This window comes from Herpailurus yagouaroundi, unplaced genomic scaffold (assembly GCF_014898765.1).
Source record: "Herpailurus yagouaroundi ecotype Mexico unplaced genomic scaffold, PumYag 215, whole genome shotgun sequence".
NCBI lineage: Eukaryota > Metazoa > Chordata > Mammalia > Carnivora > Felidae > Herpailurus > Herpailurus yagouaroundi.
The window spans coordinates 7577504-7599255 of NW_024412446.1; the positions used below are offsets into that span (position 1 = coordinate 7577504).

At 38.5% G+C, this 21752-nt stretch overlaps 1 protein-coding gene across 6 annotated transcripts in view; it reads right to left on the reverse strand.

Moving 5' to 3' along the window:
• Positions 1–21752, reverse strand: part of SSH2 (slingshot protein phosphatase 2) — a 252213-nt gene that overhangs the window by 30630 nt on the left and 199831 nt on the right. For 4 of the 6 annotated variants that reach the window (XM_040455429.1, XM_040455433.1, XM_040455431.1 and 1 more), the window contains 6 exons: positions 18088–18209; positions 12605–12673; positions 11741–11806; positions 6980–7174; positions 3242–3335; positions 2758–2886 (listed from right to left, as the gene is read on the reverse strand). In XM_040455429.1, the coding sequence (XP_040311363.1) occupies positions 2758–2886; positions 3242–3335; positions 6980–7174; positions 11741–11806; positions 12605–12673; positions 18088–18209 (675 nt within the window). Of the gene's footprint in view, positions 1–2757; positions 2887–3241; positions 3336–6979; positions 7175–9527; positions 9900–11740; positions 11807–12604; positions 12674–18087; positions 18210–21752 lie in introns of those variants that run through there. The other 2 variants (XM_040455430.1, XM_040455434.1) reach the window with 2 other exon arrangements.

A 21752-nucleotide genomic window follows, 5' to 3' on the forward strand; every position in this document is an offset into this window, starting at 1 on the left:
CTTGCATTTTCTCTCTCTCAAAATAAATAAGCTTAAAAAAATAGTTCAAGAGTTACAAACTTCCAGTCATAAATTACAGACATGAAAATGTACAGGATAGGAAATACAGTCAATAATATTGTAATAATGTCGTATGGTGACAGATGGTGACTGCAGTTATTGTGGTGAGCACTGAGTAATGTATAAAACTGTCGAATCAACAATGTGGTACACCTGAAACATTACATTGTATGGTAATTAAATTATACTTCAATAAAAAAATAAATAGAAAAGAATGGACTTTGTGTAGCTCACTAATAAGCAGTCTAAGATTTCTATAATGATCATGAATCATTTTTATAATAAGTAAAAACACCCAAGACAGAAGGATATGCCAATAATCACGAAATAACAGGATCAATATACTGGCAGAAATACTGAAATGCATTTGTACTTGACTAGGGACTCTAATCTGGGAAGAACTGGATTGTTTTTTCTGCTAAGAGTACTATTAAATTTTCTCTATTTGTCCTAAAATAAGCCAAGGAGAAGGTAGTTCTTGAGCGGGTGGCATCAGAGACACAGGGAAGTATACCTGAAGTTAAACAGGTTGAATAGTCAGATATTAATTATATTTCATAGTCATCATGTCTACATCCTTTTTGGTATTAGAATATAAGCTAATGGAAAAGTGACTTCCAAGTTTATAGCTCTGGTCACTTTCTAACATGAGCTATTTTTGGCTACAGGCACTTGCCCTTCATAAAAATTAGTCATGTTACATAGACACAGTTAGGGGCAGGGTCCATTTGAATGAGTGACTCATAAGTTTTCTATAGAGAACACAAAAATTCTTTCCAATAATACAACAGCAGGGAACCCTTGTGGAGGTACACACAAAAGACAACAAAGTCAAGTGCTTTACAAATGGAAAGGTCAATGACAGCTTTGTAGTATGATCTACACTTAGACATGGCAACACACATTGGTCAAGTTAAAGTAATGGAAAAAAGTTCCTTTTCCAGCTCACAGCTTTTCATGAGTAATTTCATAGCTATACACCACTGTGAATCACTCTACAAGCACACACAGAGCGTCAAAAAGTTAATTCAGGGCACAAGCCTTCAATGGCATAAAATCTGACTGCTTGGTGACATCAACTCTTGAATATTCAGGGTGAGATGATCCAATTTAGCCAGTTGCTGTGCATTTATTCCTCTTATCTCCTGTTTCTCAGCTTCTAGTCATTTCACAAATGTCCTTACTGGAGAAAGGAAGTGAAATTCAAACCAAATCAACTTAGTTTCTGGTTATTAGCGTTTTTGGTCAAAGTGTGTGGGAAGTGGAAACAAAACAAAGTTTTGACGTTCCCCACTGATTTTAATGACCCTTCTAACCTCATTCCCACTACCATGTATAGATGAAAACTAAAACTCTTAACATTTGGGAGGAAAATGGGTCTTAGGATTGTAGAAGGTTTCCCAATCCATCAGTCAGAAAGGTGTCCTTGGGCTAATCGCAGGTCATTAAATGTTCAGGAACCACGAAAACCAATTTTAAGTCACTGAAATTTTAGCAATCACAAAAGTATTTGGTGAACTCAAAATGTGGCTATAAGGTTCCAAATGTTTAAAAGTCCAATAGCATCTCAGTTATAAGTAGTTCCCACCTGCTCTGCTCAGATATATTAGACCTTAGGCAAATGTGGCAGATTTGAAAGAGTGATGACCTCAAAGGATCATTCTATTTGGATACATTGTATAAAACTATTATGGACTATTTTTTTTTTTTTTTGAGAGAGAGAGAGAAACAGTGCACAAGTGGGGGAGAGGGGCAGAAGGATAGAGAGAGAGAGAATTTCAAGCAGGCTCCACCCTAAGGCTCCATCTCATGACCCTGGGATCATGACCTGAGCCAAAATCAAGAGTTGGATGCTCAACCGACTGAGCCACCCAGGCTCCCGTTTTGGACTTTTGACTGTCATGAAAAACAGACGAGATACTTAACAATCGATGGGTGGAAGAAGGGCATGATTTATAGCATTTGCCTACTCCCTTGGTCTAAATTTTTCCACCCATTTAAAAAAAATTTTTTTTTAGTGTTTATTTACTTTTGAGAGGAAGAGACAGAGTGTGAGTGGGAGATGGACAGAGAGGGAGACACAGAATCGGAAGCAGGCTCCAGGCTCTGAGCTGTCAGTACAGAGCCTGACATGGGGCTTGAACTCACATGTGAGATCATGACCTGAGCTGAAGTCGTACACTTAACCGACTGAGCCACCCAGGCGCCCCTCCCACCCATCATTTAAAAGATTTATTTATTTTGAGAGAGAGAGAGGGAAAGCATGCACATGAATAGGGGAGGCACAGAGAGAGAGGGAGAGAGAAAATCCAAAGCAGGCTCAGCGCTATCAGTGCAGAGGTGATGAGTGGCTCAATCTCACAACTGGGAGATCATGACCTGAACTGAGAAATCAAGACTTGGACGGTTAACTAACTGAACCACCCAGGCACCCCCTGACGAGTCAATTTTAATCCACCAGCTTGATGTCACTGAGGAACTGGGAAGAGATAAGCAGAAGCACACTACTAGATAACATTTCCACCATACAATAGATGTAAATAATCTAAGAGCACAGATAACAGTAAAATGTAGCAAAAAACTAGGAAGTAATGAAGTTTGAGTATTTATTACCTTTGTTTTAAATTTAAGTTACATTTTATTTAAATATAATATGGACTAGATTCAGCACATCACTTAAAGCAGCCTGAGACTTACCAAGAATACATGCTCAAATATCTGTGTAGGACTATCCATCTGACCAAGGATCACTATCATTTCATTATCTATAAATTCCTTGAATTCTCGCAAGTTACACACCATTTGCATTTCCAACTCAGTTCGTATCTGAAACAAAGAGGACATATTTTACTTCTCTGGAAAGTGCCTCTGTACTTCCAACCACTATTTCTTTTTTTCTTTTTAAAATTTTCTTTTTTTATTTTTGAGAGAGAGGCAGAGTGTGAACAGGGGAGGGGCAGAGTGAGAGGGAGACACAGAATTGGAAGCAGGTTCCAGGCTCTGAGCTGTCAGCACAGAGCCCAATGCGGGGCCTGAACCCATGAGCCGTGAGATCATGACCTGAGCCGAAGTTGGACGCTTAACTGACTGAGTCACCCAGGCACCCCAGTCATTCACTATTTCTAACCCCACACCTGCTATTCCATTGTTAGCCTTGGAACAGGAGTTCAAGGTTTCTTACCTCTTTGGATGTGATATTCTCCAAATCCTTCTGCATCATTATCTCCCTTAATTTGGTTTTAATTAATCTTTCTGTTCGCTCACGTTCAGTTGGTCTGAGAAGAGAGAAATGGTGATTTTTTTTTCTTAGGCAGGCATTTGACTAGCTTAATGAACATACCATTTGATTATGTTTCCCAACTGGCAGACCTTCCCTCTATTACCCTCAAAAATTCATATTCTGAAGGTATGGTAAAAAAAAATGTAATTGAGGAAACTTTCTTTGCACAATGTATAGAATGTAAACACATATAGAGAGGCTGTACATGTAAAAGCCCTTAAATATATTCATAATCATCTATGAAGGAGTAAAGACAAATAGGCTATGCTGTGTATGCTACTTTAACACAGAACCACAGCCATACTTCTCCATCAAGTACCCCTGGCTACCGCCTGCTGCGTTAGAATACCAAGCTGGGTAGAACAATGCTGTGACCCACTATGGAACTGGGTCTTCTGTAGGTTAAAATGCCACCTAATGCTGATCATTCACTGCTGTCGTTCTAGAAAACAGGAAAGACAAAAGAATGATTTCTGCCTTATTCAATGAGGCAAATTCTTTCCAAAATGGGTTTCCAAGAATTAACTACCCAGAGGACTTCCATCCAAAATGCATTCCTTTTCATGAAGGTTCTCATAACATCTTTGTGAAATTATTATCCCCATTTTACAGATGAAGGAAGCAAACACAGTTGAAAGGTTAAATGACATACCACAGATCACACACCCTGGCAGCTGAACCAGCACTCTCAGCCCAGCATAACACTCTACCTGCAGGATTATGTTACTTCCTTTAATCTTCTGACTCTCAAAAATAAAATTACCCCAGGAACTAAAGGAAATTAAACTAGGAAGCTGACTCTCCAATTACTAGAAAGACATTGGTTCAATGTAACTGGATGCTTCTCTCTAAAAGCACTATTTCATATTATGCAGAATTTGAGTGAGGCTGACAAAGAGCACTTTCCATCTCATCTTTCCCTCTTACCTACTCAAGAAGGTATCTGCTCTGTACCTCCTTATTTGGAGATGGAAATGGACTAAGCCTTTAGGCATCCTGCCTGCCTTTGCTGCCTAAAGCCTTATCACTGGCTGCAAAAATAGCTTCGGTAATCTCCAAAGATGGATGCTCTGACCTCACAACCTTGGGGCTCCCTACCACTTGGACTCTTAGTTTCTCATGAGCCCTGAAGAATACAGATAATACTGGTGCCATTTCCCTATCCATCAAGGCATCCCTGTCTTGACTAGGATTAAAATTCTTAATCATGCTCCCCACGATTTTTCCTAGACGCAGCTAATGGTAGGAACTTATATATTTCAGTCTTTTATTAAAAAATATTGATAAAAACAAATTTTACCACCTATGTGCATGAGTTAGATTCCCTAGTTTAGTAATCTTTCTCCTAATCCTTCACAACACTTGGATCAGAGTGGTTTGGGAGCAGATACACCTGGGTTTTAATCCCAACCCTGCTACTTACCAGTGGTACAACCTTGAACAAATTACTTCCCTTTTCTCAGCAGGTTTCCTTTTCTATAAAATGAGGACAATATCTGCCTCATGAGATTCTTGAGGATTAAATGAGGTATCATGTATGAAGTGGCTGGCATAATATTTGATATACACTGGAGGTACTACACACGTATGTTCCCTTCTTCCCCTTCCTTGGATTTCAAAATATAAACTGTGTTTGCACTAGAGCACTTCAATCCATTTTGGCACACATTCTCCCTGTATGCTCAGCATTCTTTTTTAGGCTTTTCTAGTCAATTTAGGGAGGAGGGAATGGAAAAAAACATGACAACACAGATACAATTTCTTGCTCAATTTCACTAGAGAAAAATTAGGAAAATACATAAAAATGCAAAGAAAAATAAAAATCACTAAAAATCCCTGCATCAGAGATAATCATCAATACTCTGACCTATAGCTTTCAGTCTCTTTCTAAGGCAGATATATAAATATATCTTAAAATTGGGGTTACGTTGTACATACCAAGAACTAACATTTAATGAGCCTCTACCATGTGCCAGGGACTACACTTTACATTATTCTTTTTGCTTGGGGATATATATAGATGGAAAATGGCCAATTTCCTTTCCTTTTCTTTCTTTCTGCTCTAATACCCAAATTTTCTCCAATAAATCATGAGAAATGAGAAGGGTTTTCTCTCTCTCATGCAAGTCTGCTTTAGAATGTCCAGTTTTGAGGGGCACCTGGGTGGCTCAGTTGGCTGTCTGACTTCGGCTCAGGTGATGATCTCGTGGTTCGTGGGTATGCGTCCTATGTTGGGCTCTGTGCCGACAGCTCGGAGGCTGCTTGGGATTCTCTCTCTCTGCCGTCCCCCCAACCTCTCTCAAAATAAACTTAAAAAAATAGAATGTCCATTTTTGAGTCAGATGAGACATCCATCCCTTTGATACCCATCAACCAGCTATAAAGCATGAAATCAGTAACATTTTCCAAGATTCTGAAAGCCAGACTAATCCTTATTTTTTCAGTTACTGTGGGATCGTCAAAGGATTAGGGATAATGAAAAAGGAGGTCCTATTATCAGTAACACCCTACGCAATAGAGCTTCCACCGCTTTTTTGACTGATCTGTTCACACGATTCTTGGATATTTTACCTTTTCTAGTAAAAATAAGTTCACATTATTATCTAAATTAAGCATTTTCTTAAAAAACAAAAGAACTCCACCCCCCTGAACTATTTTGATAGGACTTTAGGAATCTGAAGGTGAAGGTTTATATGATCAGACGGTAAGTGACTACTCTTTTTTCCTAGCTGTAGAATACCTTGGAAGTGCTGAGATCAGTTCAGAGCAAAATAAACACCTTTTTTAATTTCCAAAATAGTCACATAAGTTTCAACACATAGACCTAAAAAGGAAATAAACATCACCTCTACCTCAGGCCTTTATCCAACTCAACAGTACACCAGGGAAACTTAATAAAATCTCCCTGACAAAGACACAAAAAGGCAAAGGTGGGGCTGATTCCAACACTTGAATTATAAATTATTTTTTGACAAACGTGAACAGAAATCAGTTTAAAATTAGCATAAAAACCTAGGCAGTCTTTTAAATTGACTGGAAACATTAGAAACATCCCTTTAAAAGCTTCTCTATGTCATTAATTTGCTTACCAAATGCTTCTTTCACAGATAATGCAAAGGCAGACTTCAGCCTACCTCCCTTTACATTTTTTTATTTAAAAAAATATTTTATTTTAGAGAGCGAGCAAGCACGTGGAGCCAGGCAGAGGGAGACAGACAGAACCTTAATCAGGCTCCACTCTGAGCGATCCACTGAGTGTGGAGCCTGACATGGGACTTGATCTCATGACCGTAAGATCATGACCTGAGCAGAGATGGATGCTCAACTGACTAAGCCACCCAGGTGTCCCAGCCTAACTCCCTTTAAATTCAAATTTCAAATTAGTGGAATCTCAATGGGATTTTATGGTATTGCAGTTTTTTACTATGGAGATTCCAGTGTGCCCAGGAGTGAAACTCCTAAAGCCTTTGCAGATGGAAAGAACAGGGTTCTTTGTATGGCAGATGTGTAGTGTAGACAATGACTAATATCACTGGTAAGATTAATTCTCCAAGAGGAGAGATTAGGGAGGAACATGTTGCTTACGACACTTTGGACACAGTACAGAAAAATTCCGTGATCCTAAGTAAACTGACTTACATGTCTGTGAAGAGAGCTGGAGAGTCGGGCCGGTGGGACTGCACATCCTGCATAGCATTCCATTCATTGACTGATGACTGATCTGAGTTGATATGGCTCTCGTAATAACTCACCCAGGTGAGAAACAGACTACCTGGATAGTAGTTATGCATTCTGGCCACCTCACAAGCCTTGTGTAAACTCTGTAATGCAGACCTGAAAGATACATTGGGAAATAAACACTGTAGAACTGTGGGGATACCAAAAAGCCAATAATCCATGTGTACCCAGAATTCTTTCAATTTTTAGATCCTATAGAATTTAGCCTCTGGAGAATCTATTCCCTGGAATTTAAGATTCTCTGATTCTGATTATACTATATTACCTATTCATAGCATTCGGCTAGATACTTCTTGCTGAAAGATAGGATGCATTATTAAGGTTGGGTTAGAGATGGGGGTAGGAGAACTGACAACCCATCAGTGAAAAACAAGTACCTATGGAGCTCATGACCCTGTGGTTGGAACATGCTATCTATGGGTGTACTATGTCACTACAGAACTAAAGATCTCAACCATTTACTACATTAATTATATAAAGATTGGTTTCCTTTGGTGCAGAATCATCTTACAGCATATATTCCCTATGATTCTCAGAGGGTCCACAAAGAACACATAGCTAGATGTCCCTAAGCCTTGAGTCTTTTCATTCCCAGGAAGGATTAATCTAATGACATTTATCATTCTTTTTTTTTTTTTTAAGGTGTTAGAACCTTTATTTTTTACTTTTTTAAATTTTAAATTTTAATTTTTGTTTTAAATTTACTCCAAATTAGTTAGTATATAGTGCAACAATGATTTCAGGAGTAGATTCCTTAGTGCCCCTTACCCATTTAGCCCATGCCCCCTCCCACAACCCCTCCAGTAACCCTCAGTTTGTTCTCCATATTTATGAGTCTCTTCTGTTTTGTCTCCCTCCCTGTTTTTTAATATTATTTTTGTTTCCCTTATGTTCATCTGTTTTGTCTCTTAAAGTCCTCATATGAGTGAAATCATATGATTTTTCTTTCTCTGATTGACTAATTTCACTTAGCATAATACTCTCCAGTTCCATCCACATAGTTGCAAATGGCAAGATTTCATTCTTTTTTGATTGCCGAGTAATACTCTATTGTGGTGTGTGTGTGTGTGTGTGTGGTGTGTGTACATACACATACACACACACACACACACACCCACCCACCCACCCACATCTTCTTTATCCATTCATCCATTGATGGACATTTGGGCTCTTTCCATACTTTGGCTATTGTTGATGGTGCTGCTGCTATAAACATGGGGGTGCATGTGTCCCTTCAAAACAGCACACCTGTATCCCTTGGATAAATGCCGGGTAGTGCAATTCCTGGGTCGTAGGGTAGTTCTATTTTTAGTTTTTTGAGGAACCTCCATACTGTTTTCCAGAGTGGCTGCACCAGCTTGTATTCCCATAATGACATTTATCATTCTTGCTGCGTAAGTTTCCCAGTCTCTTTAAACCATTTATTCATATGCTTGAGCTACTTTCTAAGAATAGCTCTGGTTATACTAAGACTAATTATTTAAAAAAAATTTTTTTTCAACGTTTATTTATTTTTGGGACAGAGAGAGACAGAGCATGAACAGGGGAGGGGCAGAGAGAGAGGGAGACACAGAATCGGAAACAGGCTCCAGGCTCTGAGCCATCAGCCCAGAGCCCAACGTGGGGCTCGAACTCACGGACCGCGAGATCGTGAGCTGGCTGAAGTCAGACGCTTAACCGACTGCGCCACCCAGGCGCCCCATACTAAGACTAATTAAATCTCTGACTCCCAAGGGTAAACAAAACTGAAAAGTACCTTTTTATTTTTTAACTTTTATTTTTTTATTTGAAAAGTACCTTTTTGGTTATATACTTGGGAAAAGCTAAAGCCAGAAATGCTAGGAAGTCAGTTACATAAAAGCAGGGATCTTTCTACATTTTGTTTACTGACATATTTCAAGTACCTAAAAGAATGTCTAGTTTATGGTTGGAGCACAGTATTTGCTAAAAGAAATGTCTTATTAGCTGTTAGCTCATGCTGGTCTCCTGTGGGAAGAGGGCAGTATGAGAAAATTCTATAGGCAATCTATTTACATCTTACTTCTAAAATTTTGCCTCAAAACAGAAGTGATCCATGTTAACTTTAGAAAATTTAGGGATCTTAAGTATAAGGCAGAAATAGCCTATAATCTGGCCACCTAGAAATAACCACTGTTAAGGTTTTAGTATAGATCTTTTCAGTTTTTTTGTTTATGCATAGATCTATAATAAAGATATGATCACATTCTATATACCTTTTAACTTGATTTTACTTTGTACCTTCTTACCAACGTCTATGTCAATATTCTTCAACCAGATTCTTTTTTAATTTTCAAAAATATTTATTTATTTTTTGAAAGACAGAGTGCGAGTGGGGAAAGAGCAGAGAGAGAGGGAGACACAGAATCAGAAGCAGGCTCCAGGCTCTGAGCTGTCAGCACAGAGCCCGACACAGGGCTTGAACTCACAAACCGCGAGATCATGACCTGAGCCGAAGTCGGACACTCAACCAACTAAACCACCTAGGTGTCCCATCAACCAGATTATTCTTAATGGTTGCATTATATTTAGTAACATGGAGGCACCATAATTTAATTCCTCCTTTTCAGACATTTAAATTGTTTTCCATTTTTTGCTATTATTACAACACTTATGGTTAAAATTTTTGTGCACGCCCATGGTTATCACCTTAGGATAAATTCTTAGAAGAAGAATTACTAGGTTAAAAGGGCATACAAAATGGTAAGGCATATTGGCAAATCATCCTTAAGAAAGGCTGTTCCAGTTTATTCTTCCACCAATAGTAAATGACAACGTCTGTTCCTTAAGTCCTTGTCAACCCCATATAATGTAAGTTAAAAAAGAAAATAGTTGCCAATTTAATAAAGGAAAAACATTTCAGTCCATTTTTATCAGGGAAACAAATTTTTCCCTAAAAACAAAGTTGCAGAATCTTTTAAAATGCTTTCTATTACTCAAAGTAAGCCAAATTCTCAAGAGAAGTTTGTCAGATTCTGAGAATTCTCAGTGAATTTCAGTGTCATTACATAGATTGGAAGGTAAGGGCCAGCTGAGTGCAATGTACAGGATATTCAACACATGTTTTCTTTATCCAGGAAACATGTGCTTCAAAAGCATATGCCACAAATGTCTGGAGCAAGTGCCCTAAAATACACTCAAGGCTTATTAGCCACCTCAGTTATTTTAGCTGCATACAGGATTGGGAGGCTGCAGTATGCAGTAACCATCTTCTCTATGAAGGAAACACCTGGTCTAAATGCTGCTTTGATCCATACATCTTTTTTTTTTTTTTTCTGTGACTTTCAGTTCACTACTCCCCATGTGGTACACCGAAAACTTTATTCTACAATGAGCTAACAGAAGTAGGACTAGTCAATTTGCTTTAGAACATCCCAGATTGAACTAGGTTATTACTTGAATCTTCACTGTCTTATGAATTAAGACTGCTTTGTACTCCTTTTCAAAATATAACTAAAAACACTGTCATTTTTGGGACTTACATTGTTTGGTTTTACTTGGGACCTAGGAACAGATATAGGTCAATTGCCTTTAAAGGAGCCTTCGTCAGAGAAGGTAAGTTTTCCGTGAGAGATTTATCTGTGAAATGTGCCCTAAATCTAAAAATCTGGCTTAAACACATAACTCTGTTCTACCTCAATTACTGCATGAAATGGTGACTCTTAAGCTCATTTGACTCTGTTTTATCCACCTCAAGTCTATCAATCCTGTTATTCAGGGGCAAATGAGCTCTCTGGAATCTTTTTCCAGGCTCCTTTATTTCCTGTTGGCTTTCATTCTGTCCATTCTGTTCCTCAGGGGGACTTCTACTACAGAACAGGCAGCTGAATGAGAAACTAAAATTCAAATCCCTGAACTCGGGGACAGACTAAATCTTAGAGTCACACCATTCCCTAGTTATATGAGATCATTTTTCTACATAATCGAGAATAAGTAAGAGTCGATTCTGTCTAAATAGAAGAGATACTCTCAGGCCAGTTACGTAACCTTTCCAAAACCTCAGTTTTCTCATCCATAAAAAGGAGCCACTAATATTATTTTGGGGAGTTGGTGTGATGACTAGATATAATCCACATAAAGCACACTGTCTGACACATAGTTAAGTAGCTCCAAAGCATCAGTACACCAGCTGATGGTTATTGACAACTATAATGTGTAGGCTTTATTTGTATTATGCAGTCTTGCAAACAGTCACCAGCAATTTAAATGGAAACTTATCTACCTATAACTCCATCAATAATATCCCTGATTACCTTAAGAAATTCAACACTAATGCATTGTAGTACTGCAATGTTGTAGATTTGGCTCTAGACTGTTACTAACTTAAGTCAATGTGTCCCTGTAAAACTCTGGTCCAATTGGCAATCTAATCCATTAAGTGTCTTCCAGAGTCTAAGAACATCTCTGAATTTTACTTGTTTACCAATGCTTAAGGCCTTCCACTATGATAATTTGAAAAATGAACTCTTAGGTCATCTTTAACTATGAGGACCACACGAACAGATCACACAAAATCTTAAACACACAAACAGATCATATAGCATTTTCATAGAGAACTGTGGTATTTCAAATACTACTACTCACAAAATATTGCCCTAATACTATATTTAAAAACTTTCATAGAGACATTAAAAGTCCTCTTACCACATTGCCTGTACAGATACAGGTTTGAATATGTGCACTCTGTTATCCGTTGATACACTGAACCCACTAAGGAAAAAAATGAGACAAAAATCCACAAATGAGAGTAGGTTATTTCAGTTTTGAGTTTTTGAGGTCATTTCCCAGGCTCACAACTGCTAGCTTGGTAGAAGAAATCACCAGGTTCATGTAGAAGTTAACTGGAGTATAGTTAACTTGACTTGAAAAGCTTGACTGAAAAGCTTCAACAAATTGTCTGATTTTATCTACCAAGCAAAACGAATGGACTCCCACACTGGAGTTAGGAAATTACATATAGTTTCCCAGCTGTAGCTACAGACAAACTGTTCTGCTGTATATTTCTATTTGGAAGTCTTGTGGGTTCTTAGCAAACCTGACCTGGGTTTTATAAACTGAAGCAAACATCTTGGTCTCTTGGGGACACATTCTAAAAACACCAGGAGGTGGGGGTGGAGGGTCACTGGAAGGAATTGGCACAGGAAAGGGGTTATACTGTAGGCTGACAGCTGGCAGAGGCAGCAAGAGGTTATTTGAAACAGAACATATCATCCTCTGGGAGAGCATTGCAACAGTCCCACATGCTCAGATGAAAGAGTGAGCCAACAAACTAGTTTTTCTTTGTTTGGATTCTTACCATAGCCAGCCTAGAAGAACAGAAGTGAGAGGCCCTGGCAAGTTGTATTTTTACTCCACTTTACAAAACAGAAGTTTAAAAGGACTCACTGAGTTGCTGACATGACAGTTCACTTGGGCACACTGGGCCTCTCATTCAGCTGAATGAATGGGCACTAAGATGGAACCCATCCCTTGGCTTTCTGTAGGAGAATAAAAAGGGAAAGCTCTTACCCATCACCATCCAAATGAATTAGGGTGTCACTCCAGAGAGGCAGGACTAAGCCCATGGTACAAGTGCTGCTGCAAGACAAGAAACAGTCCACAGGTTAATAATGCTTATTATTCTAGGAGGCAGTTCTTTATTAACTCTTTCAACACAAAGGATAAAGCCCCTCAGCTCTAAATTCTGGAGTGTTAGGAGTGGAGGAATTTCTATCATATTACTATCAACCTAATGCATGTGCTCTGGAGCTGTATCAAACAGGTGGTTAGTTAGGTCCTTACATATTTAACAAAGAAAACTTATTGACTGAGCAACTTGTATTGCAATCTCGAAAGTGGCCACTGTCTAAAAATCCACATGCTGACTTGTGATTGGCAGGTTTCACCCCAAAGTCACAGCACCTAACACAACAACAAAAAAATTTCTTTTAATATTTATTTTTTTGGGGGGAGGGCAGAGAGAGAGAGAGAGAGAGAGAGAGAGAGAGAGAGAGAGAATGAATCTGAAGCAGGCTCCAGGCTCTGACCTGTGAGTATAGAGCCTGACAAGGGGCTCGAACCCATGAAATTTGAGATCATGACCTGAGCTGAAGCTGGACGCTTAACTGACTGAGCCACTCAGGCACCCTCCAAAATTTTTTCTAATGCCAAGAACTACTGCTGGTTGCTGAAGACCTCTGAATATATAATTTGCTCAAATTTAATTCTGAAGTTTATGTAGATTTACTAAACATCAGAACACATTCAATTGTCTAAAAGAGAAAGGGAATTAAAATATGTAAAAAAGTAATTGTTAATGGTTTGTGATCAAGTTAGAGAGAAAAAATAGACACAATACAACTTAAATAAAACAGAGCCTGGTGACAGTGCAATGAACTAGACCAGTGCTGCTGAAATGCAGAGCGAATAGGAATGTTAACAAACCAACAAAAGGACAGCCCTAGTATACTGAAATCCTATTTAAGTCACATATTAACTCAGGGAGGAAATTAGCTTTAAGTTAAGGGACTAGGTTGGGATAGAAAGCCATAGGTTCTCGGGGTGCCTGGGTGGCCCAGTTGGCTAAGTATCCGACTCTGGCTCAGGTCATGATCTCACAGTTTGTGAGTTTGAGCCCCATGTTGGGCTCTGTGCTGACAGCTGAGGGCCTGGAGCCTGCTTCGGATTCTGTGTCTCCCTCTCTCTCTGCCTCTCCCCCACTTGTGCTCTGTCTCTCTGTCTCTCTCTCTCAAAAAAATAAAATGTGGGGCGCCTGGGTGGCGCAGTCGGTTAAGCATCCGACTTCAGCCAGGTCACGATCTCGCGGTCCGTGAGTTCGAGCCCCGCGTCAGGCTCTGGGCTGATGGTTCGGAGCCTGGAGCCTGTTTCCAATTCTGTGTCTCTCTCTCTCTCTGCCCCTCCCCCGTTCATGCTCTGTCTCTCTCTGTCCCAAAAAATAAATAAACGTTGAAAAAAAAAATTAAAAAAAAAATTAAAAAACAAAAATAAAATGTAAAAAAAGAAAAAATTAAAAAAAAAAAAAAAAAAAAAGAAAGAAAGCCATGGGTTCTCAATTGTGTCTCTATCGCACCACTTCTCTGTAGTCTTCCCCGGACCTCTGCCACTTTCTCTCTTTAAGGTTGCCATAAGCCAATTTCCCCTTCCATCCAGTCTCCCAAAGGCTTTGATGCCCTCTCCCTGCCAATATATCTAGAAGAGCAGCATGGTATAGTAGAAGGAACTGTACACATGGGAGGCAGAACAGCAAACTATGGTTGAGAGCATGGGCTCTGGAGTCACATGGGCCTGGAACCTAGATTCTGGCACTAACTGTATAATTTTAGGCAAATTATTTAATTGCTTTGTGCTCCAGTTTTCTCATCTATAAAACCAAAAACACCTTCTTTTTAAGATTAAATAACACACTAAAAATGTGTATCACAGTACCAAAACATAACAAAACACTTACACTGTATCAAAATATCTGGATTTGATCTCCTTCGGTATTTCAATTCTTTTTGGTAAGTTATTTACCCTCTCTCAGTCTTAATTCCTTCATCTTAAAATGCAGGTAACAAAACCTACTTTCATAGAGTTATCATAAATATTTTAAATATTTAAAGTGAAACAATACATATGAATAGTCACATAAAACAAATGTTGAGTATGAATTTTTGGTGAGTGTTCTAATACAACTGAAAGTGGGGGCATGGAGAGACAGGAAACATCACAAAGATGCAGTGAAAACAACATGAAGAATATCAAGCTTTGACTGTTGGGAGTCAGTGCAGGGCTGACCAAGGCCATTCCCTAGGTGGGCTGTGTCTAATGCTTTGCACTGTGCTTGCTGGTCTGTGTTACTCAATGCTCCCTCCACTAATGATTCCAGAGTTCAGGAGAGTCAAATCAAGATTGCAACAGCTTATCCACATTGGAAGGCTGGGCCTGAACTCCAGACACACAGCTATCATGCTAGAGTCCAGGGGGTAGGAAGACAACTCTACCACTCTTTTCATTGAGAAGATGAGATGAGCACAAGTAAAACTTGTTTTGAAAATGGTGTCCTCAGATGGAGTGGGGTTATTTTCAGAGTAGTTCCTTTTTCCTTCTTTTCTTTTTCTTTTTGAAGTGAGTGCCTAGCCAGGTTCTCAGCAACAAGTATAGTTTGGGTATAAACACAAAACGTTTATAGCCTAGTGACAAATCTTGACATTAAGTAACTACAGAAGAAGATGCAGAGGTCTAAAAGAGTGTGATATATGAGCTTGTGATCAAACACCAGTTAAACTTTGGACAAGAAGCAGTGATATGTAGGAATCAAACATCACATTTTCAGCTTATATTCAGGCCAGGCTCCTTCTTTACATTAAGAAATAGCTTTTTCACATGATAGGAAAGACAGGCCTGGATTAGGCACACCTAGTATTTTTTATCTAGTTTACCTTGAGTTTCATGAGATTTTTCTCCTTTAGAGTATAGGTACTTATTTTAGTACTCATCCCATTCAACAAATATTTATCGAGTGCCTATTTGTACCAGAGATTTCAAGGTGTTGGGGGTTCAAAGAAAAATTACAAAATGACACCAAAAAGCTCTATTATTTTATAATTTGAAATATATTCAATGCAATTTGCAAACCCAGGTTACACTGTATATTAAATATTTGTTATGTTTTCACTCTTATGTGGATCCTGAGAAACTTAACAGGAACCCATGGGGGAAGGGAAGAAAAAAAAAAAAAAAGAGAGGGAGAGAGCCAAACCATAAGAGACTCTTAAAAACTGAGAATAAACTGAGGGTTGATGGGGGATGGGAGGGAGGGGAGGGTGGGTGATGGGCATTGAGGAAGGCACCTTTTGGGATGAGCACCGGGTGTTGTATGGAAACCAGTTTGACAATAAATTTCATATTAAATAAAAATGTCTTCCTTAAAATATAACACAATACTCAAAGAACTTGTAAACAGGCTAAATGAATTGGCATATCATATCTTGGGAACTATTTGGGAAGATATGTCTGTCATAAACAATCTGGGTTCTACTTTGGTTTAGTGCTATTTTGAAACATGAACTTTTTATATTCTCTGATATAAAATGATACAAATTCCTTCAACAGCAGTTGAGCTAGAAATGATACTAGATTACCTGAGTGCCAGTATTCTGAAGTGGGCAGCACTTTTTTTTATTATCCAAGGAGATTAATCAAACAGAAGATGGGAATTAATACTGAGGTTACCAAACAGAATGAAAACTAGTTTCTATAGCTTTTCACATCACATTCTGTCTTCCATAAAATAAAATTTTCTTTTGTTAGATGTGATTCAGGCAGGACCATTACTGAAGACAGATGAAATTCACTGAGGATAAATTATTGGGCACCCATATTAATAAGCATTCTTTATGATTTCTGGGAACATTTGGAACAAAGTAAAAGAGATAAGATTACACAGCTCATTTCTCACATGCTGAGTCAGGAGAATCTGAAGTTGTTGCCTTGTATCCCTAAGGGAAGACTCAAGGATAAGTTTCCATGCAATCCCAGTTCCTGTTTTATGGGGTTTCTAAGAGAAGAATCAGGAAGAACCAAAGGAAATAAGATACAGAGTAGCACTGCCCAACTGAATTTTCTGCCACAATGGAAATGTTCTGTACATGTACTGTCCAATATGGCAGCCACTAGCCACATATAGCCAAAGTACTTGAAATGTGGCTGGTTGTGACTGAGGGACTGACATTTAAATTTTGTTTAATTTTAACTTATTTAAATGGTCACAAAGTGGTTAGTGGCTACTGTATGGGACAGCGCAGATCTAGAGAGAGAAAAGTCCAAATCAGAGGTCTTAAAATACTAATGATGTAGGCAAGGTAGGTAGTTAAAAGGATAAATGCTTACTTTCTGAAAGGTCTATTGCTTAGCTAATACCAGAGGTTAAATCCATGCAGGAGAAAACCGAAATGTGGTTTATAAACCTGTGTAATTTCAGAGCATACAATTAAAGGCTGTAAGAGTTATACAAGGTAACAACTCTGGCCTCGTGAAACCACAAATAACTTTCAGGTTGACTGTACAAGTGTAGGTAAACACTTGTTTGGGAAACCTAACGACAAATGTGATTTTTTTCTTCCCAACATCAGGACAATTAGAATCACTCCCTGTCTTCTCTTTGTGGCTAAATTCTCCCAGGCCTGGATCACACTGCCAGCTACTCCACAGTTCCATTCTAGTCCTGAACCAGGAAGTCAATGCTTTGAGACATCTGGCAGGATTTCCTGAGGCTTATTATCTGGAGTGCAAAGATCTGCTTAGCCACATTCCACAGTCTTCTCAAGGTTTCTCCAGAAGAAGTGGGAAAATAAAAAAGGAAAGCAATAAACCTTACGGACACAAAAGAGCCAGGTTCTGAGTGGTGTATGGTATCTTTAAATATAGGATGCAAAGTACTGCTAAAGCCAAAGGTGCAAGATTATAAAAGGTTCTGTTCTGAGTTTAAAGAATCAATTCCTCCCAACCCTGCCCTTCTACCTCAGAAGCAGGAAAAAGGAAGTAAAACATTTGGTAAAAGCAAGGTGTAAGGCCAAGAATAAATAGAAGAGATTGCAGTTAAAGTGGGCTCTCTTTCAACCCAAGACCCACTGGTGCACTATATTAAAGGGTACGTGCCCTAGAATCAGCAATGTGAATCATTACTGCTTAAAATAAAGTTAACTACAAAGAAAAGGTAGCTTTTTATTCCTGGAGACTGAAGTTTAAATCATTTGCTTTATATTCATTACCACCTAAGGGTAGAGCAAGGTAAGGAATAGGTGAAAAATTAGGAACACAATCAAAGACATTCACTCATCATTTTCATCCCTCAAAATTGTATGGCTAAGATAACTTTTGTGCTCCCTAGTTTTAGGCATTGACCTTTAAGAACAGAATTGGCAAAAGATGTTTTTGTAATAACTCAAAAGGCAACCGGAATAGGTCATTTAAAAAGGAGTCTTCTCATCCTTCCTTTTGGGGTACCGTACCTGTCATTAGAAGAGAAATCCATTCCTAGGACGATGCTTTCTTCAGTGTCTTGTCTACCATTAGTTGAAACCACTACCATATAGCGTGTTCTATTCTGGTAAGTACTTTCTAGTCTTACAGCCTGGAAGATAACAGACAACAGATATGTTAGGAAATTTAGAAGGTTAGTTGTAGATCATTCAACCTTTTTTATATCAGCATCTTACAGCATGCTCAGGAAGACTTAAATTCACATCCCAGCTCATGTATTAACTATGAAACCTTCAGTAAGTTACTAAATTAATTGGAGGGAGATATAATAATACCTACCCCCACTGGATCATAAGAATCACATGAAATAATGCATGTAAAACACAGTGCTTGGCATAGAGTAAAAGCTCTATAAATATTTGCTACTAGCATTTATAATAACAACTACCAGGGCATGTTCTAAAGATCGAAGAGGGAAATGTGAGTTGTATGAATGTGAGCACTGGACTCATAGATGCAAGTTGCAGAAACAATTTCAATACAAAGCAAGCTATTAATATATAAGAGGAGTGTACTCAATTGAAAGATTATACACTATGAGATTTCCTTCTTTAGTTTTAGTGATAAAGACATTGCTTTTTCAGAGGCTTGTATTATTTTTTTGTTAAAAATTTTATTTATTGCTTGTTTATAGTACTTTAAAAGGGCCTTCCAAAAATTTGAATATGGACAGGATATTAAATGATATTAAGGATTTACTGTTAGTGTGATAATGGCACTGTGGTTATGCTTTTTTCTTAAGTATCTAGAGTAAAATGACATGGTGTCCAAGTTTTACTTTAAAATGTTCCAACAATGGGAAGCAACCAAGATGTCCTTCAGTGGGTGAATAAACTAAATACGTGCAGACAATGGAATATTATTCAACACTAAAAAGAAATGAGCTATAAAGTCATGAAAAGACATGGAGGAATCTTAAATGCATATTACTTTGTGTGAGGAGTCAATCTAAAGAGGCTACACATATTATATGATTCGAACTATATGACATTCTGTAAAGGGCAAAACTATGGAGTCAGTAAAAAGATATGTAGTTGCCAGAGTGTAGGGGAGTACAGAAGTTTTTAGAGCCATGAAACTACTCTGTAGGATACCAAAGTGATGGATACATGTCATTACACATTTGTCAAAACCCACAGAATGTACAACACCAAGACTGAACCCTAAGGTAAACTTTGACTTTGAGTAATAATGATGTGTCAATCAATGTAGGTCCATCAATTGTAACAAATGGGGCAGGCTATGAAAGAATGGAGACAGAGAATTTATGGGAAATCTCTACCTTCTGTTCAATTTTCCTAAAACTGCTAAAAAAAAAAAAAAAAAAGGCCATTAAAATTTTTGTTAAGAGGGCACTTCTTGGGGCTCCTGGGTGGCTCAGTCAGTTGAGCATCCGACTACGGCTCAGGTCATGATTTCACAGTCTGTGAGTTTGAGCCCTGCATCAGGCTCCGTGCTGACAGCTCAGAGCCTGGAGCCTGTTTCGGATTCTGTGTCTCCCTCTCTCTCTGACCCTCCCCCGTTCATGCTCTGTCTCGCTCTGTCTCAAAAATAAATAAATGTTAAAAAAAAATAAAAAAAAAAAGAGGGCACATCTTATGTTATAACAATAAATAATAACAATTATTATAATAAAGAGGGTTGGGGGAGACTTTGGGAAATGATAGAGATGTTTATGGCATAGATTGTGGTGATGGTTTCATGGATGTATACTTATCTCCAAACTCACCCAGCTGTACATATTAAATATGCACAACTTTTTGAAGATCAATTATGCCTCAATAAAGCAATTTAACAAAATTTTCCAATAAAGATGGAGGCCTGGCTGGCTCAGTCAGTAGAGCATGTGACTCTAGATCTCAGGGTCATGAGTTCAAACCCCACGTTGGGCACAGAGTTGAAGCTTAAAAAATAAAAATTCCAACAAAGAAAGAAAAAAATGTGGGGGTGGGAAACAGATGAAAAAAATGGCTTCCAGTTAACATCCATTCAAATATTACTGTACATTTACTGCATATATAATCAGAGCCAAGTGCTGAAGATTCAATGGTAGAAGAAAGATACCGTCCTTGCCTTTGCAGAGTGCACAGTCTAGTCTGCTCTTCTCTTTATCTGTTTTAATAAAAAACCAGGAAACTGCACTGGAGGCAATTTACTCTGTATAAAATACCCACCATTCCTTATCTTTCCTTATCTCATAAGAGACACAGAGTTCCAATCCCATCAACTAGCTCAAGATATTTGACAGAAATTTCTATTTGGGATTCTTTCAGTGCTTCTCTTGGAGTTTCCTTTCCCTCAATTCTGTCACTAATACAAAAGTAGCCATGCAAAGAGAAAAAGAAATGCAGTCACACAGCTTAAGTGAGCCATTTAGCAAGGCAGAGAGAGGTAAGACTCACTGCCATGGCTATCTTTTTGTCTCTAATCCGATAAAACTAGGAAAAGTTAGGGAAGCACAAATGGCAAAAGTGGCCATATTAAAGCTTGTTTCTAATAAGAGCTGATACAACAAGAATGTAACGTCCACCATTCTGATTCCAAGTATGCAAGGTTGAGAGAGCTGTACTGCTAACTTTATGTTCCACAAAGCAACAGAGCATTTCAAATCAAATTCATTTGTGAGAAGCTAAGAACTAATACTTAAATGGACAAAGGTCTAACAGAGAGCTGGGCCAAACAAGCATTATACACATATAGCTATGGATAGGAGTAAATGCACATGAGGAGATTGGAAGGCAGCATCAACACTCTGATTCTAGGAACACAACACAGAATATTAAACTAATCAGAAACCAGGTACAGGTAAACTAGAATTTTTTATCAACAAGAGCTCACATATTATTACATACCTAAACTTGGGCTTGCCTTGGCAAGCTCTGAGCTAACTGTTCAGTTTCCTGAATATGTTAGAGGCTCTTTCATCCTCTGTCAAGGCTCAAATACATACAGAATGGGAACAACTGAACTGTGCTCCTGAAATTTATCCACAGCTTCTACACCAACCAGTGGCTAAGCTGAAACAAATAAAAGGAAAAAAACAAATAACCTCCACAAACATTACCTATCATACAAGTTATGAGACTAAGTTAGCAGGTGGGCAGCAAGAGTTTCTTTGGGATATTCAGGGTAAACATTAGTTGTCTTAAAAAAATTTTTTTTTAATGTTTATTTTTTGAAAGAGAGAGAGAGAGAGAGAGAGAGAGAGAGAGAGAGAACGAACACACACAGGCTGGGGAGGGAGGCACAGAATCTAAAGCAGGCTCCAGGCTCTGAGTTGTCAGCACAGAGCCCGACAAGGGGCTCAAACCCACGAGAAACAAGGTCATGACCTGGGCTGAAGTTGGACGCCTAACCAATTGAGCAACCCAGGTGCCCCATTAGTTTTCTTTTGTAAATGTGAGGGGTTTATTTATTCATAACATCAAGAGCATTTCAAACATTTGGCCTTCCCTTGCTTATTAATATAATCATAACATCAGACCCCAAACCTAATGGGAAATGCTGATTTCCCATTTTATACTGATTTAGGATTAAGTAATAGGTACATCTCAGATTTCTTCAATTCTAGGCTTTTTAGATGGCAGAAAGGCACTTAGAGGCCTTAGGGTTTGATCTCGGACCTCTAGAGAGT